Source organism: Pseudorca crassidens, chromosome 20 (genome assembly GCF_039906515.1).
Source record: "Pseudorca crassidens isolate mPseCra1 chromosome 20, mPseCra1.hap1, whole genome shotgun sequence".
Taxonomy (NCBI): domain Eukaryota; kingdom Metazoa; phylum Chordata; class Mammalia; order Artiodactyla; family Delphinidae; genus Pseudorca; species Pseudorca crassidens.
Genome location: NC_090315.1, coordinates 3,093,473 through 3,115,702, shown reverse-complemented (window position 1 = coordinate 3,115,702; position 22,230 = coordinate 3,093,473). Strand labels below are relative to the sequence as shown.

The window sequence follows — 22,230 nt, the reverse complement described above, 5'->3', positions numbered from 1 at the left end:
GCATTAATGCCCTGGGGCTTTTCACATCACAAACCGGCAGCGAGGGGAACTACATTACCCAGAAGCTTGCGTGGACCGGCCTTGTTCTCCTCTCCAATGAAGGCACCAAATTAAGGCTCTTCCGGATTTTGAACTAACCATGGGCGGGACTTCCGGCGTCTTTCTGATGGCGGTCGTTTGGCGGCTTTTGCTGCCGTCTGCAGGACCCGAGGCTCTAGGTCACTCGGTGGAGCGGAGCTTAGAGAAACTGGAAGGAGCCTGAGGGGGCGCCGTCCACACTGCCCAGGAGTGAGCGGGTTGCGGAACCCGCTTCCGGGATTTTCGGCCTAGGTCTCCGCCATTATCCTGCGCGTCTCCTGGCACCACCGCGCCCACAGGGTCCTATGTCAACCAACGCGGTGCAGGACCCGGCCCAGGTGACTGTTCCGCCCCCTCCCGCGCGCCCCCCCGATCCTGACCCAAATCCTCAAGCCCCCAGGCAGGGTCTCCTGCTCAGGGCACTGGGGTTCAGTCCCCTGCTTCCAGAACTTTAGGTGTGCGTGTGTGGTGGTCCCATTTCTGATAGGATGTGTGACACAGTGTGGAGCGTGTTAAACGCTGTGAGCTTGGCCCGTGCAAAGCATTGGAGGTGCTCAAGAGCCGGGAGCATTCGGGAGTCCAGGACTTAGGCTGTCACCATATGGACATCAGTCCGCCAGTGACCTCCTCCCCCAGGGTAGGAGGTTCTTTCTGCAGGGACAGGGCATTTAAGGAGGAGTCAACAGACTGCGTCAACTGAGCCAACAGTCATCATTCTGGGAACCATGGAGGGTTGTGAATAAATCAGGACGACCCTCTGAGTTTTAAAGTATTTCAAAGGCTGCTCAGGGGAGAACAGAGTGGGGAGGGGGAGCTGAGGGTGAAGGCAGGGAGACCTGGGAGAGCCTAGTGCATTCCACTCCAAAGAGTAAGGTGGCTTCTGGATCAGAGTGGTGCCTATGGAAGTTGCTGACCTGAAACAAACAGCCTGCACGCTATTTCACTTGCAAAGATGGGGTTTTTTGTTTGTTTTTATTCCAGAATCATCAGGGAATTGCAATTGGGGTGTGCGACCAAGGTGAGCTAAGACTTTTATAGAGATTAAAGAAGGAAGTTAGAAGGGCTGTAGTCACCAAAGAGTCCATGGCTTTTCATTGTCCAAGTCCTTCCCAGGAAAGAAGAGAGCCTTTCTTCTGCCTTTTGGATACTGTTATTGTCTCAGGTCAGTGAGGGCTCCACCTTCCTGTGTGCCAATTTTAATTGAGGTTTCTGTTTATTAATTTTTTTACAAAGGAATTTAAGTAATAAGATTCCCAGTAAACCTTAAAGATAATTGGTAAGATTTCCTGGTGCTGTGAATGTGGCTCTGAGCTAAAGGACAGATTACAGTACAATAAAGGTTTTCTTTTGGCAGAGCATCTGGGAAGACTTGAGACCAGACTGATGTGAGAAGTCAGTTTTAGGGAGAGATTAAAAACTGGATTCGGGACATGCTGTTTCTGAGATCCCAAAGTTGAGGTAAAAATAGGAGCTGCTGGAATCTGTAATCTGGAATTGAGGGAGGAGGACACTGGCGGACTGATGTCCATGTGGTAACAGCCTAAGTCCTGGACCCTAGCCAAGACAGGATCTCAAATTTAGGAGGGAAAAGTTGTCACTTTTCTGTGCAAGGGGACCTCAGATGAAAGTAGAGAGACCTGGGGCTGGAGGGCAGGGCAGAGGGGGTGGGACTTTCTGAGGCTGCCTGAAGATGGGAGGGTCCTATGGTTCCAGGGCTTTCTGGGGAAGCAAGGGTATAAGGAGTAAGGAGCCTTACCTGGGATGGAGATGGAGAAGAAGGTGTGACGTGTAGCTTCACTGCTCTGAACACGCAGCTGACTGTCTATTCCTTGTGGAGCCAGAAAACGGTCAGCCAGGGTGGTGGAGCAGCTCAGGCCCAGTCAAGGGCACACGTGCCTCAGCTCTCCCAGGAAACTACAAGGTTAAAAATGTAGAGATTTGGGCTTCCCTGGTGGCACAGTGGTTGAGAGTCCGCCTGCCAATGCAGGGGACACGGGTTCGTGCCCCGGTCTGGGAAGATCCCACATGCCGCAGAGCGGCTGGGCCCGTGAGCCATGGCAACGGGAGAGGCCACCACAACAGAGAGAGGCCCGCTTACCGCAAAAAAAAAAAAAAAACAGAAAAAGAAAAAGTATAGATTTAGCAAGTTAATCTTGTGTAAACAAGTAATAACTGCTTAAAATGAGAATATATATCTGTGCTATAATAATATGCATATGTTTAGGTTTTATTTTGGGCTCTTCACCTAGAGCTCTGAACCCCTTGGAATTTCCTGGATTTAAGATTGTTTTTTGTTATTCACAACTAGCCTCTTTAATCACAAAGGAGTTTGACTTAGGGTGGGTCCCCTAGATAACATCAGGATTGGACTGGTCACCTGGAAAATAAGGTGAATAGAAGGTTAAACTTTCATCTCCACATGGGACCTCCCAAGGATCAGGGGGGAGCTGGAGATTAAGTGTAAAAACTGCTGAACAATGAAATTCAAGGTTCCTTCAGATTGGTGAACACATTGAAATTGTGGAAGTGCTGGGAGGGTGGCATGTACTGAAAAGGCCTAGAAACCCCCTGCTGCCCTCCATCCTCCCCAACCCTGACCTAGACGTCGCTTCCATTTGACTGTTCCAAAGTTGTACATTACAGTAAACCAGAAAAAGTAAGAAAAGTGTTTTCCTAACTTCATGGGTCATTTCAGCAAATTATCAAAACAGAGAAGGGGTTCATGGGAAACCCTGAATTTGTAGCCAAGTGGGACAGAAGTCCTGGTAGCCTGGGAACCAGGGGTCGGAACTGGCTTCTCAAAAGAGGGCAGTTTATGGGTTTGATGCCTTAAACTGTGGATTCTGTCACTAAGTTCAGGTAGTGTAATAATAGGAATGAATTATAGGGCACCATGGTGGTGTCATAAAATTAGATAATTGGTGGCTGAAAAAAGATACTTTGTCTCAGAAAGCCTTGAAAGACATGTAAGAAAAACCTCATTTTCAAAAACATTTATAGAAATCTTAATCCTGTGTTCTGTAATAGCTGAATCTTACCATGGGAGAGGTAATAATGCATTTGGTATGTACACATTATGAGTTAGACATCCTAAGTGTTGCCATTTACTTGAAGACACTGAGACTCAAAGAGGGTGAGTGTTTTTTTTCTTGCCACACCACACGGCATGTGGAATCTTAGTTCCCCAACCAGGGATGGCACCCGGGCTCCCTGCAGTGGAAGCTTGAAGTCTTAACCACTGGACCGCCAGGGAAGTCCCAAGGATGTTGAGTCTTTGTCTAAGGCTATCGAGTTGTCAAGCTATAGCTCTGAAGAGTGAGGATCTGAGGTCAGAGGTCAGCCTCAGATGACTCATGTCCAGGAAAAGGAAGGGAAGAAACAGCTCAGCCTTTACATCCTCACCATAATCACCTTTATCTCAGATACTCCCTCTTTTCACAGGTTCCCATGGTGGCAGCAGCATTTATGGTCCCTGGACAGGTAAGTGGAAGAAGCCCCAGTACCTACCCAGACATCATCGCTACCCCTAGTCCTGACACACAGATATAGGAGACAGTGTTGTCCTGGGATTATGGGCCCTTAGGTCTGGGCCCTGTCATCATCTCAGGCACAGGACCATTAATCAAAGCCAGAAGTTGTACAGAGGTGTTCCCATGTGTCCAGTGGAGAAGGTCAAGTGGTGACATGTCCTTGGGCACAGCTTGGAGATGAGATTGAGAGGGGAGTCTTCAGGGAACTGCCGAACCCATGACATGGGCTGATAAATACTGAGGTCATTAGTCATTTCTGTGATGGCAGCCTGAGGAGCTGGGCCTCTCCTGAGGGGGCGGGTCCATGACACGTGGCCTCAGAAGAGGGAAGTGATCTGATGCTGGGTCTGAAGAGGCTGTTCTGCCTGCCGAGAGGAAGAAGACTGGGGGTGAGGGTGGAGCCGGGGGCCAAGTGGAGGGCACAGTCCTGTTGAATGTCGATTGTGACTGGATCCTGGCAATGGCTCTGTAGCAGGAGAGGAGGTGAGTCTCTGAATCTCGTTTGTGGTAGAGCTGATTTTCTGCTGTACAGGATGAGAGAGAGTAGTCTGACATGACCCCAGGATGTTTGCCTCTAGGTGACGGTGGGGATGCCATGTCTGAGACGGGAAGTCAGAAGTAGGAGTAATGGACAGAAGGACTGTCCAGAGTTCCTTGTCCCCAGGCTGAGTCTGAGATATTGCCGGGGTGTCTCGGGGAGGTGTCAAGTGGGCCACTAGAAACACACACCTGGAGTTCAGGAAGGATGGGGTTCAAGATTGAAGATACCCCTGAGAGGTGGATGGCATGTGGACCAGGTCAGATTACAGGCCCTCAGGTCATGTGTGGGTGCCATGAAAGTTGTAGAGTGGGGAGGGACATGCCCTCCCTGGGCACGAGGACAGGGGTGGCTGTCATCACTAAGATGGATGAGGCAGTGCAGTGACCATGAGTGTGTGGGAGGTGGGAGTGGCCTCAGGGGAGGTCCTGGTCATGGTACAGAATTCGAAGGGGTGGATAAGGTATGGATTCAGAGCAAAGCAGGAATGGAGGTCAGATGACAGGGAGGTAAGGCCTGGGGCATTGTTTCCCCTCCATAGGCAAAGAGTCTTGTGATGACTGCGGTTGGAGCCTGAAGTGAGTGAGACTGGACGACAGACCAGCTGAGGGCAGATGAGCGCAGCTGGGACAGGGTCTTGGGCTGGGCTGGGGGGGTGTCTGGGGGGCTGGGCTTGGAATGAGAGGAGTAGAGAGAGGAAGGGGTGAGTGGTGCAGGGTCAGCACGTGGGACACTGTGGAGGACAAGGACTCGGGCATCTGACCCCGCAAGATGTCTGGGTGCTGATGTGGGAACAGGGATCAGGGCCATGTGGGGAAACAGAAAGTAGTACTGGGACTGCCTGTAGCAGTGGGTCCTGCAGAGGCCTGGGGAAGCACTGAGTGCTGGGTGGCACGAGGGGAACATGATGAGGTGCCGAAGGCCTGGGGCCGAGTTGGTGGCGTGGTGTGGCGTGTGGGTCACGGTTGGGCACGTGAGGGAGTTGTGACCCTGCAGGGCTGGGCAATGGAGAGGGAGGGAATGTGAGCATGGACTCAGGGCCCTTGTCCCCAGGCTTTACTCCAGGGGGCTGAGCACAAGTGTCATTGTGTGTGGTGTGATCTTAGGAGAGTCGACTCTGAGGAGAGTGGCTGGGGGTTTGTGTGGCAGCCTCAGAGCGTCTTGTGAGACTGCTTGTCTCCCTCTCTGTTTTAACTGAATGACATAACACTAGCAGGTTCCTGTGGCATCAGGGCCTGGTGTGTCCTCTGAGCTGGGTCACTGGGGTGGACGACCATGAACTGGGGATCCTGGTTGCAGAGGCTGCTGTGAACTCACTTGTCCCCCTCATGACAGGGCCATGTGATCTTTGAGGATGTGGCTGTGTCCTTCTCCCAGGAGGAGTGGGGTCTCCTTAACGATGCTCAGAGACTCCTGTACTGTGACGTGATGCTGGAGAACCTGTCACTTATAGCCTCCCTGGGTAAGGACCCCTGTTCCACACCGTTGCCCCGTATGGGACTCTGCCCTTCTTTTTGCATGGCTCACTCCATCCTTCCCAGCCTGGACCTTGGACATTGCTTACTTCCCCGATTTCCTGGCACTTGAGCTGCATTCCCCCACCCTGTGTGTGTTCAGCCCTGTACCATAGGCTCTGAAGCCTTTCACAGAAGGCTTTGGTCTCAGAGGCTTGAAGCCTGTCCAGCTGATGCCACTTAGCTTTGCCACTGCTAGGTGTGTTGACTGTTCAGATGTGTGCAAGATCCGTGTCACACATTCTAACCCTTTTTTTTGCACTGTCTGTGTCAGGAATTACAGACACTTACATGGTCAGCATTTGTGGTCAACCCTAGATTATTTTTGCAAGACTCCTTAAGGTTCTTCTAGTGATACATTTTTTTCCCTGAAATCTGTCATTGGTTGGTTCACTCTGGGCCAGTGTCTTTCTCCTAATGGCCCTATTTTCCTCTGAGGAGTTTGATCTGGTAGGGCTCATAGTCACCCAGCCTGAGCTGAAAGCTGGAGGCAACCCTGGGTGCCTGACGAGGTAGGCCCCTGTCTAGTCATAGGATGAGGGTTAATTGCATCCTGAGCCTGGTGAGCAGGAGCTGTAGGAAGGCATGATATCATTGATGAGTTCTAATCCTACAGGGAAATGTCCTTTGCTCTCTCCTCTTTCAGCGTCAAGACTCATCATGCTCATACTTAATTTCTTTCTTCCACTTCTCCCCATTTTGACACTTTGCCCACTTTTCATTTCTACTGTGATTTCTGACTCCTGTTTTCCACCTTAGTGTCCTCCAAAACTCTCCTTTCCCCCTGTCTGCACTGTTCTCCAATTTTATGTATTTTTTATATTGTATATGCATATCGTTAATGTATCATGAGAGATACATGTTTACTTACATTGTCTTTGAACACTGATAGTCAGGTGTAATTGCATTTTCCTGGATTGAGACACGCATTCTACAGAGCTGACCCTTGTCACCACCAGAAAGTCCTGCTGAAAGCCATCTGCCTAGGAGGGGTTGTTCTAGCCTCTCCTCCTGGCACGGCGCCACTACCTGGTATCCTGTGTTCTTGCTGGTTTGAGACATTTCCTGTTCTGCGACCATCAGAGACCTAGCATTGTAGAGTATCCCCTTCTACCACTTGACCCTTCCTCCCTTGTTTTAATAACAAACCCATGGGCTTATTCCTACATGTGTCATGCACAGATTTGTAGTGGACTCCTGTACCACCAATGTCTCCATACAGTTTATCAGCATTTTTGTGCTTTCAGGGTGTTGGTGTGCATTAGGTACTGAGGAGACCACTTCTGAACAATGTGTTTCTGTAAAACAAGTGACACAAGAAAGGAATCCAAATCCAGACCTATCTATCCTGAAGACTCTTACTTCAGATATGGGTGCCCTGGTAGAGAAATATGTTTTGTACCTGGCTGAGCACCAAGGAGTGCATCCTGGGCTGAAACCATCCTCTTCTGGGGCTTGTGGGAAAATGTTCACTTCTCACCTACAACAGCACCAGAAGCAGCCCAGTGGAGAGAAACACCTCAGAAGGGAAGAGAATGGGGCCTTGCTTGTGACGAGCTGCAAAGTCTTTTTACCCGACAATATGTTCACATGCGGAGAGATTGAGAAGGCTTTCTTAGGCAGCTTGGGCTTTCCCCAGCACCAGCCCTCCCACGATGGACAGCATCCAGGAAGAAGCAGGGAGAGCAGGGAGGTCTCTCACCCTGGACAAGGGCATTACGAGTGCAGCGAATGTGGCAAAGCCTTCAGTAAAAAGTATAAATTCACGGAGCACCTGAGAGTTCACACTGGAGAAAAACCTTATGGGTGCAGCGAGTGCGGCAAATTCTTCAGACTCAGGGGAGGTCTTTCTCATCATCGTAGAGTTCACACAGGAGAAAAGCCTTTTGATTGTGGTAAATGTGGGAAAGTCTTCATCTACAAATGTAAACTTGTTCAGCACCAAAGAGTCCACACTGGAGAAAGACCCTATGAGTGTAGTGAATGTGGGAAAGCCTATGCCCGCAAGGATTCACTTGTCCAGCACCAAAAAGTCCACACTGGAGAGAAACCTCATAAATGCAGTGAATGTGGGAAGCTCTTCCTTTACAGAAATAAACTTCTTGTGCACCAGAGGATCCATACTGGAGAAAAGCCTTTTAAGTGTACCGAATGTGGGAAGTCCTTCAGTTATAAAACCAGTCTTATTATCCACCAGAGAACCCACACTGGAGAAAGGCCTCATATGTGCAGTGAGTGTGGGAAAGCCTATGTCAACAAAAAAAGTCTTATTGTACACCAGAGAATTCACAATGGAGAAAAAGTTTATGGGTGTAAGAAATGTGGGAACTTCTTTATAAGCAGCTTTGCCCTCAATAAACACCAGAATGTTCACACTGCACAAAGGCGTTATGAGTGCAGTGAATGTGGGAAAGCTTTCAAGAGGAAAATCAGACTTGCTGAGCACCAGAGAATCCACACTGGAGAAAGACCCTATGAGTGTAATGAATGTGGGAAAGCCTTCAAGCTGAAGAATACACTTGTTAGCCACCGAAATGTCCACACTAGAGCAAAGCCTTTTCAGTGCAGTGAATGTGGGAAGCCCTACAGTAACAAAACAAGTCTTGTTGTCCACCAGAGAATCCACACTGGAGTAAAGCCTTTTCAGTGCAATGAATGTGGGAAGCCTTACAGTTACAGAACAAGTCTTATTGTCCACCAGAGAATCCACACTGGAGAAAGGCCTTATGAGTGTAGTTCTTTGTATGTAGCTCCAAGCTCATAAAAAAGAGGAAAGTTCACACTGGAGAAATGTCTTCTGGACTTATGTGTTCCTTCACTTGAGTTAATATCTAGCACCACAACTCCTGTGTTGTAGAGTAGGTGAACGTTTAACTTATGTGGGGTCAAACTTTTTTGTGTGTGTGTGGTACACGGCCCTCTCACTGTTGTGGCCTCTCCCGTTGTGGAGCACAGGCTCCGGATTCTCAGGCTCAGTGGCCATGGCTCACGGGCCCAGCCACTAAGTGGCATGTGGGATCCTCCTGTACAGGGGCACGAACCTGTGTCCCCTGCATCGGCAGGCGGACTCCCAACACTGCGCCACCAGGGAAGCCCCAGTCAAACTTTTTAAAGTGGTAGTATCCTTTTACAGTCTTGCCAGAAACACCAGAACCCAAGTTCCCATTCTTTCCATTCTTACCAACACTTGGTATGTGCAGGGTTTCTAATTTTTGTGACATCGTAGGTGTATAGTGGTATCAAGTGATTTTAATTTGCATTTCCCTAGTGACATGATGCTGAGTGGTCTTCCATGTGTTAATTTCCAGCCATATATTGTTATTGAAATTTCTATTCATTTGATTTGTTGTTCTAATTACTGAGTTTTGACATTTCTTCATGAATTATTGAATACGGTCCTCTAATGGAAATACTTAGCAATGCTTTCTTCCAGAATTGGTCTTGTCTTTTCAATTACTTTTCCAGAGAAAAAGTTCTTAATTTTAGTGTAGTCTAATTTGTCCATTCTTATACTTTTTCCCGTTTCCTCCTGTAACTTTTATGGTTTAGGGTTTTTATTGATGCAAAGGAATCATTTTCAATTAATTGTGGGAGTTATTTTTTAAAATATAGACACCCAATTGCTGCAGTGATACTGATTTAAAAGATTATACCTTTTCCCCTGAATTGCTTTAGTATCTTCATTGAAGGTCAATCATTTATGTATATGTTTATTTCTGGAATTTCTATTCTGTTGCATTTATCTACTTTATTTATGCCAGTATTTTCATGTATTAACTAATTTGTTTTTATAGTATGTCTTGAAATCAAGGTTGTATACTCCTTTGACTTTCTTTTTTTCAGTCATTATAGCCTTTCTTCGTTCTTTGCTTTTCCATATGAAGTTTAGAATTCACTTTTCAGCTTATACAGCACAAAAAATCCTACTAGGAGTTTCACTGGGCTTGCATTTAGTCTTCAATTTATTTTTATTTTTATTTTTTGGTTGTTCCATGCAGCTTATGGGATCTTAGTTGCCTGATCAGCAATTGAACCCAGGCCAGGGCAGTGAAAGCGCTGAGTCCTAACCACTGGACCTCCAGGGAATTCTCCTAATCTTTAATTTAGAAAGAAATACTGAGTGTCCCAATCCATAAACATGATACATCTCCTTTTATGTAGATCTTATTTAATTTTGGATGGAAATGTTTTTAGATTTCTTTTTATAGGTCTTGCATATGTATTTTCTAAATCTGATAATAATGTGAATGAGAATTAAAAAATTTTTCTTTGTGAAATGTTCAGTGCTAGTACACTAAGAGAGATATCAAACTACGGATAGAAGTGAGCCTTCTTAATCCTACAACATCTACAAAGAGTAATTAGAAATACTATACCTTTGAACCATTATTAAACTTGCCACTAGAATAAAAGGAGGGCAGCTGCTCATTGTTCTCTTATTCAGTATCATCCTGGAGTTCCAATTTCATTCAATACGAAAAAAAAAAACCCGGCAAAATAATGAATATGTAGCAATTGGAAAGGAAGAAAACACCTAAAATATATCCTCAGTTTTCATCTTCACTATGAATCCAAATATGGACACTCATTTTAGTGCCTCAACCCATCATAAACTCATAATTGTTTCATCACCCATTCACTGACCTTCTTACTTCCTTAGGACCCATCACCTTCTATTACGCTATGCAACTTAATATCATAGAAGAACTGCTTATTTTATTTTTCTATCAAATACAGAGTAAGTTCCAGTAGGAAAATATGTATTTACATGTTGTGCACTGATACATTCTGTATTCCTAGAAACATGTCTGAAACACATATGGTACTTTTTTATTTTTGACCTTACTGCGTGGCATGTGGGGTCTTAGTTCCTGGACCAGGGATCAAATCCTTGCCCCCTGAAATGGAAGTGCAGAGTCTTAACCACTAGAACGCTGGGCAAGTCCCCCATGTGGTACCTACTGACATCTTAAAATATGGAACAAAATGATAATGCACATTTAACATTCATTTGCACAACTGTGGGTGTACTTTCTAACTCTCCTCACCCTGCTTTTTCCTTCAGTTTTACTACCATGAATGCTCTGAGTTATAGGAAGAAATTATGTTTTGTGAAAAGCCTTTAAATCTACTAAAAAATCCCCAGTAGACATTTTAGTGGTTTCCTTCTCTCACTTATTAGATGTCAGGTGTGTGTGTGTGTTTTTTTTTCCTCACATTCCAGTGGGATTTTGATTATTTCAAAAACAAGTTTTCCACCATCAATTTCTGCCAGTCCTCATGGATATCTATCTCATTAAGCACTTTTATTATTTTATTTTTTTTTTAGTTTATTTATTTCTTTTTGGCTGCTTTGGGTCTTCGTTGCTGTGCGTGAGCTTTCTCTAGTTATAGCTAGTGAGAGCTACTCTTCGTTGCAGTGTGCAGGCTTCTCTTTGGGATGGCTTCTCTTGTTGTGGAGCAAGGGCTCTAGGTGCGTGGGCTTCAGTAGTTGTAGCGTATGGGCTTAGTTGCTCCGTGGCATGTGGGATCTTCCCGGACCAGGGCTCAAACCCATGTCCCCTGCATTGGCAGGCCGATTCTTAACCACTGCGCCACCAGGGAAAACCTAAGTACTTTTAATAGCTCTGGATAGTTACACAGTCTGAAATGTTTTTCTGAGTTTGTCTCCTCTCCATATGCAGACACTGTCAGTGCACTTACAGGTGACGTAATCACTTCCAAGGAGCAGATGACATCGTGGGGTTCTAAACCTTTATCTCAGGCTTACGTGTCCCCATTGCACACTCAGATGCTGCCATGGCATCCTTGTTATGGGAGCAAATACACATTTGGTAAGTATCTCTTCAGGTATCTGATTCTTAGAAAACATTTTTGTCAGAAAACTGGAAATTAACTCTTTCTAAAATAAATTTCACTTCCTGAGGTCAGGACAATAAAAAAGGAACAATCTTATATAGGTTATAGATATAGACAGACATAAGAACAAAGCCATAAAAACAGGAAAGGCATTTGCTGAGGAAACCAGAGGCATGTTGCCCCTCATCAACGTGCATCAGGAGTGCCTGACAGTTCCCCTCTCTCCTCAGTTGCATTGTTTTGAAACTTGTTTCACTGGCTTCTCACTAAACACACTGATCATAAACAGGGTTCACTGTAGAGGCTTCATGATAAGGTAGGTTGTGAGTAATAAGATGAAGAAGATAAGCTCCTACTCTGAGTAGATGCCTAGTGTCTGTTGTATCTGCTGATGAGGGGCATGTTGTGTCATGGAGACTTGAATGATGTGTCTCTAAATTTTTATCCTTGGTGAAATGCTGTTCATTGCATCTCAAGTACTTGGATGTTCTCTTTATCATAGTAATCAACACTCTCTACCCTCCCAGGGCCTTGGCTTCCATTCCTCACCTATAAAAATGGATCCATTCTTCTGTCATCTGTATGTCTATCATCCACCTATATGTCTACCATCTATATATCTATCTCTATCATCTTTGCCTTATTGTGATTTCATCTCAATGACATGTCCCATTTATAAGATAATTTTCTTAAACAGAAAATAAAAATTTGGACCAGACATCCTCTTAGAAGAATGGAGTCACCCTGTGCTCAATGAGAACAGGGCATTTAATTTAGATCCTTCCTGTGTCTCTGCAGAACCTCTATGATCAGGGGAAGTTGTCAATCATTACTACCTGTGACTCACTGGAGGTCATTAAGAGTGGACTTATCCACAACCTAAGCAATGTCATGGTTGTTAGACTCAGATTTATGCACACTCCCAAATTCCCACGGGAAATTCTACTGGCATAAGTTTTTGTTATTTAACTTCATCTTGTGATTCTTATCAAGATTTCTGGTTCTTTCTTTTGTCCCTTATTTTGCTTCATTTTCTAGTTTTGTAACCTATTTTCATCACACTGGTGATATTTTTTACTTCAACCTTAAATAGTATTATAAAACTAATGTTTACTATGAATATTTTGAATGAACCCACTGGTGTATAAAGTTAAACTGAATAATGATATTGATACACTACACTCCTCCTCCCTTACAAAGTCCGCATCCCAGGGAAGCAACACTTCACAATTGGTGAGGATCTCTCCAGACAGAAGTGACAACTTCATAGAAATATTTGATAAGATCTCAGAGAACACCCCATAACCACTGGACCACCAGGGAATTCCCTCCCTTGGATTTTTTAATTGAAGTATTTATTGTGAAAATCAGTGATTCACATGCAAGGGTAAGAATGCAGAGAGGGAGTTCCCTGGTGGTCTAGTGGTTAGGATTTGGTGCTTTCACTGCCGTGACCCAGGTTCAATCCCGGGTTGGGGAACTGAGATCCTGCACACCTTGTGGCACAGAAAGGAGAGGACAAAGGAAGGGAAAGGGAAGGTAAGGAATCAGAGAGATCCTGTGTGTACTTTACCCAGTTTCCCCAATAGTAAGACTATATTATATCACAACAATTATATTGACGTTGATACTATCACCTGATCTTATTCAGATTCCTCTAGTTGTACTCAGGTTGTGGTTTTATCCCTCTTTTTTTTTTAAGTTTTATTTTATATTGGGCTATAGTTGATATCCCTCTGGGTTAAGCCACTTTCTTTATCCTGGATATACCATCAAGACAACACAAAATCTCTCTCAATTTTTCTTCCATTTTACTTTTTATGTTATGGATTTTAAAATTCCATTTTGATTGAGCATTGTTTGTTTAAACTTTATGGGAAATACTTAAATTTGTACAAACTCAAAACTACAACACAAGGAAATTTCATCACTTTTGTTCCTGTCCTTCCAATCTGTTAAATCTCTGTCCCTATATTTATACTCTTCTACTTGACTCAAAAAACATGGTATATGTTCACTGTTATACACTGTTCTGGACCATAGTTTTTCACTTAATAATACATCCTGGTAAGGGAACTCTTGACACTGTTGGTGAGAATGTAAATTGTTGCAGCCACTGTGGGAAATAGTATGATGGTTTCTCAAAAAAACTAAACATAGAACTACCATATGATCCAGCAATTCTTCTCCTGGGTATATATCTGAAAAAAACCAAAAACACTAATTCAGAAAGATACATGCACCCCAATATTCATAGCAGCATTATTTACAATTACCAAGATATGGAAGCCATCTAAGTGTCCATCAAGAGATGAATGGGTAAAGATGTGGGGTGTGTGTGTGTGTGTGTATACACACACACACACACACAATGGAATACTACTCAGCCATAAAAATGAATGAACATTTACCATTTACATCAAGATGCATGGACTTGGAGAACATTATGCTAAGTGAAATAAGACAGAGAAAGACAAATACTGTATGATATCACTCATATATAGAATATAAAAAATAAACTAGTGAATAAGACAAAAAACAGTCTTACAGATAAAGAGAACAAACTAATTGTTACTGGAAGGAAGAGGGTGGGGAAAATAGGGATGGGGGATTAAGAGGTACAAACTACTATGTATAAAATAAATTAACTACAAGGATATATTGTACAAGAGAGACTATAGCCAATATTTTATAATAACTATAAATGGAGTATAACCTTTAAAAATTGTGAATCACTATGTTGTACACCTGAAACATATAATATTGTACATTTTCTCTCTCTCTCTCTGTCTCTCTCTCTATATATATATATGTATGTGTGTGTGTGTGTGTGTGTATATATATATATGTATGTATGTATATATCCTGGAGAAAACTTCACAGAGTCAGTTCTACAGCAATGCATTGTATGTGTTCCTGAAAACCACCAAGTTATGCAAAATCCAACAAAATCACAAGGCCTATTGAGACCCTTGAAATACCTTCAGTAAAACAAAAAATAAAATGGAAGCCTAATATATGTGGTACTACAGTTTGACACGTTAAAAGTTTGAGAAACAAACAAACAAAAATACCGTAACAAATATGGTCCTTGACCTTCATTCTGTCGTTGGCACATGTGTAATTACAAACACTGGGCCCTGTAATAATTTATTTAAATAGTCCCCATCATTTCTGTTTAGTCAGTCTCTGTCTTCCCTGTAACATTTTATGGGGCATATTCTATCCTAAGCATAAATATGTCACTTCAAACTTTGAAATTAACTACCCTCAAGTATCTCCATATTCTGGTGTACATGGCCACAGCAAGAATTTCTGTGCTGTCTTGGTTTTCAGACTTACAGCTGTTGTCCAGGGGTTCCATCCTCAGCCAGACTTACAGCTGCTGTCCAGGGGTTCCATCCTCAGCCAGACTTACAGCTGCTGTCCAGGGGTTCCATCCTCAGCAGAGGAGTCAGGTAATGCCCTTCAGTCAGCCCTGCACCTCCTCTTCCCTGTACTGCAAAAAGTGAAATCTTTTTTGGCAAGGCTGAAAGGGCCTTAAATATTGCATGGGAGACACTTTCTATGTTCCAGAAATGGTTTAGGAAATCTGGAAGGAACTCGAATTAAGAAACTAGACACTTTCAGGTCTGTACAATTAATGGGCACCAATCTAACTACTATATATAAGTTTGCCTCCAGCAGGTTAATATTTCCCACAAATGTTCCCCTGCAACTCGTCCTGGAGACTGGGTCCTACTGAAACACTGGAAAACTAAGCATCCAGAAGACCAGTCCATATTTGCTGGGCCAGACCTCATAAGGAACGACACAGGGAACAGAAACCACGCTGTTGAAGAAAACCATGACCAATATCATCCAAATCCTGGCTGGTTCCAGATCCCCGATACTGACTTCTCTGAATGGGCAATGAACCCCTACAGACCTTAAGTTGCTTTCAGAAGGAAGTTACGAGAAAGAAATTAAGGTGAGGGACTTCCCTGGTGGTCCGGTGGTTAAGAATCTGCCTTCCAATGCAAGGGACGTGGGTTCGATCCCTGGTCGGGGAACTAAGATCCCACATGCCATGGGCCAACTAAGCCCGTGCACTCTAAAGCCCGTTCGCCACAACTAGAGAGCCCGTGTGCTGCAACTGCTGAGCCCACGCACCACAATGAAAGATCCCATGTGCTGCAACTAAGACCAAACACAGCCAAGTAAATAAAATAAATAAATAAAATATTTTTTAAAAGGAAATTAAGGTGAATGGTACCAAAGCTCTTGTTCAGTCAATAGGATTGTCTGCTGGCTTTATATACTGTTAACCTAACTGCATGCCTGACACTTATGACTCAGGAACTCTAAATCTTTGTGGGGATATCTATGCTCCTAGTGGAATGGCTACAGTGGTGACTTTGGCAAAGTAAAATTCTTCAGAAGGTAATGCCCCAAGGCAAAGCAACAAATAATTAGCTCACTAGATCACCAGAATGAGTGTTCTTTTCTTTTGCTATATTTCCTCTGTGATTTTATCCTTCCAGGTTTGGAAGAATAATTAGGATTTCTCAAACATTGGGAAAAACAGGCAATCTTTCTAGATGTTGGCTAAGTCATCTAAAACCTTTTTCTGTATGTAATCATGCTGACCCCTTGGTTGTGCCTGTCATGAGTGTTTTGGCCATCCTGAACTTCACTATGATTATGAATTTAAAAAAAACTTCAGATGTACTCTGGGAAAAAGCTGACTCATTAGCCAAAGTAGTCCTAGATAATTGTATAGCTCCAGATTATATACTAGCTGAACAGGGTGAAGTTTGTGCTATTGCTAATACCTCTTGTCATGTATACATTAATGCCTAAGCTGAAGTGGAAACTCATATAGACAAAATCAGGCAACAGACTACTGGCTACAGCAAATATCCCAGAAGTACTGGGTCCAAACTTGTTTCCAGGACTATTTTCCTGGATCCAATCTCTTAGGAAATATATGCTCATGGATCCCATCAGGAATAAGGTCTATATTATAGGGATTAGTGAACTAGGTGGTGTTGTTTTATGCTTGCTAGGATTTATATTCCTTCTTGTCAGAAATCTACTTGCTGTTTGTCTCATATGTTTAAGCCCCAAACCCCAACCCATATGAACATAAAGGCCCAGAACAAAAGCCTTGGCCTCATCTAGGGAATCATGAGTATTTGCAATCAAATAAGAAACAGTTTCATTCCTCAAGCCCATATCAGGCCTATGCCTCTTCTGCAGGAAGTAGCCAGAGTAGTCATTGCCCCTCTTCCCTTAAGACTGAGTAATGATCAAAAGGCAGGGGGTGGGGGTGGTGTGATGAACTGGGCGATTGAGATTGACATGTATACACTGATGTGTATAAAATTGATGACTAATAAGAACCTGCTGTATAAACAAATAAATAAAATTTTTTTTTAAAAAAAGATGGGGTATTGAAACTATTCCTTATAGGGTTAAAAAACCCATCCTGAAACGGTGCCCCATAGGGTTAACAGAAATTGGTGACTAACAGAAATTCTTGAACTTGTCTGACAGAACAGGAGATAATGGAGCAGCTAGTTGAAAACACCTTGGCTTGTAACACAACAAAAGTGGCTGAAAATAGATGAAACCAATGTGGCCAAACCAAGTATGCACAGAATAGACTTGGTTGTCTGATAAATGACCTTCAACTTTACAGCCCCAAATTCCCCCAAACGTTTCATACCAACTCCTCCTGAATTTGCACGTGTCCCTGAAAGCATGTAGCTCCATTGTGCCTGCACAGAACGATGATTATTTTACCTTTTCCTGCCTCCAATCACCTTCCCTATACCACTGACCACACTACACTCTTCACCCATAAATGGCCCAAGTTCTCCATCTCCTGAAATGTGTATTTGGTATTTGTTCTCCAATCTCCTCACTTGGCTGCCTTGTACAAATAAAAATAAGCCCTTTCTCTGCTGCAAACCTCCACATCTCAGTGTTTGGCTTGCTGCACATTGGGCAAACGGACCTGGTTTGGTAACATGTTTTTCTTCACATAAAATTTGTTTCTATAAATGCAAAATAAAAGAGACTATTTTCTCTGAATGAGAATGAATGTTAACTTTTACAACTGAGAGAAATTTAGAAACATACTAGACTTTGGCTAACAACACATGCCCCTCGCCCCCTTTGCAAAACAAAGGAACACCACCAAAAGCACTTATGCATAGCAGCAGCTATCATTCTCAAACTCAGCATCTGGGAACCCATCTTCCCTGTCTTACTGCTCATCACATGCTTGTAGGAAGAAATCTTTAGAGTGAAACCTGTGAGGTTCAGTGTGCTTACTAGGGATAAGTGAGAGATGTTTTCATAAAGGGTTGGTAACAGGAGGAGAAACGAAAATCTCCAGCAGCCCTGAAGAAGGTGGACAAGTGTGGTGATAGCCTCTGGTTCCCTTAACAAATGTCTTTCCTTTCCTGTTTTTGTCTGTTTGTCTGCTATCTGTCTCTCTAAATTTTTTAATATTTCAACCTCAGAAAGCCTAATTATTTTTTAAAATGCTTATTTATTTATTTTTGTCTGTGTCAGGTCTTTGTTGCTGTGCATAGGCTTTCTCTAGTTGGCGAGCAGGGGCTACTCTTTGTTGCGGTGCACAGGCTTCTCATTGTGGTGGCTTCTCTTGTTGCCAAGCACGGGCTCTAGGCACGCAGGCTTCAGTAGTTGTGGCTCATAGGCTCTAGAGCACAGGCTCAATAGTCGTGGCGCATGGGCTTAGTTGCTCCATGGTATGTGGGATCTACTCATTGTGGTGGCTTCTCTTGTTGCAGAGCATGGGCTCTAGGCACGCGGGCTCAGTAGTTGTGGCTTGAGGGCTCTAGAGTGCAGGCTCAGTAGTTGTGGCACAGAGGCTTAGTTGCTCCACGGCACGTGGGATCTTCCCAGACCAGGAATTAAACCCATGTCCCCTGCATTGACAGGCGGATTCTCGACCACTGTGCCATCAAGGGAAGTCCCGCCTAATTATTTCTTAATCTATGAATCTATAATCTTCATAGATTTCCTGAAATACATTCCTTAAGAGAATGTGAAACCTATCTGGAGGAAAAAAAAAAAGAAATCTACTAACCCAATTGTTTGCTGTGAGAACAGTGGCTGCAGGTGTGGAAAGGGGGGGATTCTGCACCCTGGGTAAATGTTTTGAAATGCCATGATCTCATCTTTTTGCTGGAAGGTGATTAATCACTTCATCTGTAATTGCAGTAATAGTGTCTGCAAAGGGATTTGAGGTCATTTCTGGAAAACATTTGTGAGCTATGCAACCACTGAAAGCTACTAAAAGTGATTAATAAAGATATCTTAACAGGAGAGCAGAACAGATAAGGAAGAAATTATTTTTGAAATAAAAATCCTAATGGAAAAGGAGCAGAAGACACTGAAATCTAAAAGTTGAGAGAAGAAAGAAAAAAACTGAGCACATCCTATCCATCTTTCTTAGTCAATTCAGCGTTTGAATCCAAAATATGACTTCTTTCCATTCCTGAGAACCCTTGAAGGTATTGAAACTGATTGGGTGAGACAGGAATAAGCAGTGTTGGAAAAAATAGCAAACAATGTTACAAATGAACAGGAACTTCCGGTTTTCATGTTTGTTCAGTGCTTCAACATATATTCATTGCGTACCTTGTCAGGCACATTCCTAGATATATATGAGTGCACAGAACATAATAAGTAAAAAAAATGCATCCTCATGGAAATTGCATTCTGGTTAAGGGAAACACACAACAAACAATGTGCTAAGTTGTTAAATTACATAGTATCTTAGATGGTAATAATAGGTCTTAGGGAAAGAGAAAAGAAGAGCCACATAGAGGTGAAGAAAAGTATAGGGAGTAGGGAAGCATTGCAATTGTAAATTGGGTCTCCATAGTAGGAGTCAGGTGTAGATGAAATTTGAGGAAATAATTAAGGTGGTTAGTGATAAAGTCTTTATTCCTTCCCAAACGTTATATATTTATTTTCTTGACTTATTTCACTAGAGAGAAACACCAATGTAACAATGAATAAAAGTGCATAGAGCAGTTCACAATGTGCGGGGAAGTATTTTATAAGGGACAAAGAGGCATGACATTTGCAATAGCACTTTTGTAGAAGCATTATATAAGATAAAAGAAGATCCCTTCTGTATTAGTTTGATTTCCCTCTCCTCTCCATCTCTCTCTCCTCACACACACAGCAATTAAAAAAACAAAACCAAAATAAAACAAAAAACACACTGGAAAAAGTATTTTGAGCTGAATAGAAAAAAACACTCAACAGAAGAAAATTTGTGAGAGGTTTCTTTTTTGTTGCATTCATTCATTATTTTTTTACGTTTATATTAGGTTCAGGTGTATAACATTGATTCATTATTTTTGTGCATTATGAAATGATCACCTCAGTAAGACCAGTTACTATGTTTGAGCACTGGTTACAATATTATTGACTATATTTCCTATGTGCAAATTACATCCTCATGACATTCATTTTATATCTGGAATTTTCTACCTTGTAAACTGCTTCACCTATTTTGTCCAACCATTCATCCCCCTTCCCTCTGGTAACCATGAGTTTGTTCTCTGTATCTATGAGTCTGTTTCTGTTTTGTTTGTTCATTTTTTTTTTGTTTTTTAGATCCAACATAGAGGTAAAATCATATAGTATTTCTTTCTCTGACTTATTTCATTTAACATAACACCCTCCAGGTCCATCCATGTTGTTGCAAATGGCACGATTTCTTATTTTTTATGGCTGAGTGATATTGCATTTTGTGTGTTATACATAGCTACACACACACATACATACCACATCTTTATCCATTCATCTATTGATAAACTTAGGTCCTGTCAATATCTTGGCTATTGTAAACAATGCTGCAATGAACATAGGGGTGCATATGTCTTTTCAAATTAGTGTTTTTGTTTTCTTCAAATAAGCTGAAGTGTAATTGTTCAACCATTGATAGTTCTATTTTCAGTTTTTTGAGGAACCTCCATACTGTTTTCCACAGTGGCTGGGCCGATTTACATCCCCATCAACAGTGTTTGAGGGTTCCCTTTTCTCCACATACTGGTCAACACTTGTTTCTTTTTAAAAAATTTATTTTACTTATTTATTTTTGGCTGCGTTGGGTCTTTATTGCTGCATGCAGGCTTTCTCTAGTTGTGGTGAGTGGGGACTACTCTTTGTTGCCGTGTGTGGGCTTCTCATTGCAGTGGCTTCTCTTGTTGTGGAGCATGGGTTCTAGGCACATGGGCTTCAGTAGTTGTGGCTCACAGGCTCTAGAGCACAGGCTCAGTAGTTGAGGCGCATGGGTTTAGTTGCTCCATGGCATGTGGGATCTTCCCAGACCAGGGCTTGAACCCATGTCCCCTGCATTGGCAGGCAGATTCTTAACAACTGCACCACTAGGAAGTCCTGTTGTTTCTTTTTTTTTTTTTTTCTGGTACACGGGCCTCTCACTGCTGTGGCCTATCCCGTTGCGGAGCACAGGCTCTGGAGCGCAGGCCCAGTGGCCATGGCTCACGGGCCCAGCCACTCCGCGGCATGTGGGATCCTCCCGGACCAGGGCACAAACCCGTGTCCCCTGCATCGGCAGGCGGACTCCCAACCACTGCGCCACCAGGGAAGCCCTGTTGTTTCTTTTTGATAAGCCATTCTGACATGCGTGAGGTCGTATCTCATTGTGGTTTTGATTTGCATTTCTGTCATGATTAATGAAGTTGAGCATATTTTCATGTGCCTGTTGGCCATCTGTATGTCTTCTTCGGAAAAATGTCTATTCTGCTTCTTAGCCCGTTTAAAAAATTTTTTTATTTTAAATATAGTGTTGTATGAGTTCTATATATATTTTGGATTATCAACCCCTTATTGGATATATCATTTGAAAATATCTTCCCCCATTCAGTAGGCTGCCTTTTCATTTTGTTGGTGGTTTCCTTTGCTGTGCAAAAGCTATTTAGTTTAATGTGATCCCACTTATTTATTTTTGCTTCTGTTGCCATTGCCTGAGGAGACACATCCAAAAAAATATTACTAAGACTGATGTCAAAGAGGTTACTGCCTATGTTTTCTTCTAAAGAGTTTTATGGTTTTGGGGTCTTAAATTTAAGTCCTTGGGGCTTCCCTGGTGGTGCAGTGGTTGAGAGTCTGCCTGTCGATGCAGGGGGCACGGGTTCGTGCCCTGGTCTGGGAGGATCCCGCATGCCGCGGAGTGGCTGGGCCCGTGAGCCATGGTCACTGAGCCTGCACATACGGAGCCTGTGCTCCACAACGGGAGAGGTCACAACAGTGAGAGGCCTGCATACCGCAAAAAAAAAAAAGAAAAAAAAATTTAAGTCCTTAATCCATTTTGAGTTTATTTTTATATGTGGTGTAAGTGGTCTAGTTTTATTCTTTTTTTTTAATAAATTTATTTATTTATTTATTTATGGCTGTGTTGGGTCTTCATTTCTGCATGTGGGCTTTCTTTAGTTCCGTCAAGTGGGGGCTACTCTTCGTTGCAGTGCACAGGCTTTTCACTGTGGTGACTTCTCTTGTTGCAGAGCACAGGCTCTAGGCACACAGGCTTCAGTAGTTATGGCATGTGGGCTCAGTAGTTGTGGCTCACAGGCTCTAGAGCGCAGAATCTGTAGTTGTGGTGCACGGGCTTAGTTGCTCCGTGGCATGTGGGATCTTCCTGGACCAGGGCTCAGACCTG

The 22,230-nt window shown here is 43.2% G+C and overlaps 1 protein-coding gene and 1 long non-coding RNA gene across 23 annotated transcripts in view; one reads left to right on the top strand and one right to left on the bottom strand.

Moving 5' to 3' along the window:
- Positions 1-276: 276 nt before the first annotated feature.
- The window catches only part of LOC137214292 (zinc finger protein 549-like), a 40,324-nt gene continuing 18,370 nt past the window's right edge, over positions 277-22,230 (top strand). For 5 of the 22 annotated variants that reach the window (XR_010938846.1, XM_067717807.1, XM_067717805.1 and 2 more), the window contains exons 1-3: positions 423-1,096; positions 3,520-3,558; positions 5,482-5,608. Coding sequence is in view for 21 of the 22 variants with exons in the window: in XM_067717807.1 (XP_067573908.1) it covers positions 1,031-1,096; positions 3,520-3,558; positions 5,482-5,608 (232 nt within the window). In the remaining variant the exon portion in view is untranslated. The other 17 variants (XM_067717803.1, XM_067717802.1, XM_067717792.1 and 14 more) reach the window with 16 other exon arrangements.
- LOC137214304 (uncharacterized) lies at positions 13,237-15,212 on the bottom strand. Its single transcript, XR_010938849.1, has 2 exons — positions 14,862-15,212; positions 13,237-13,720 (listed from the first exon to the last, which is right to left on the bottom strand). It is a non-coding gene; the product is annotated as an uncharacterized lncRNA (long non-coding RNA).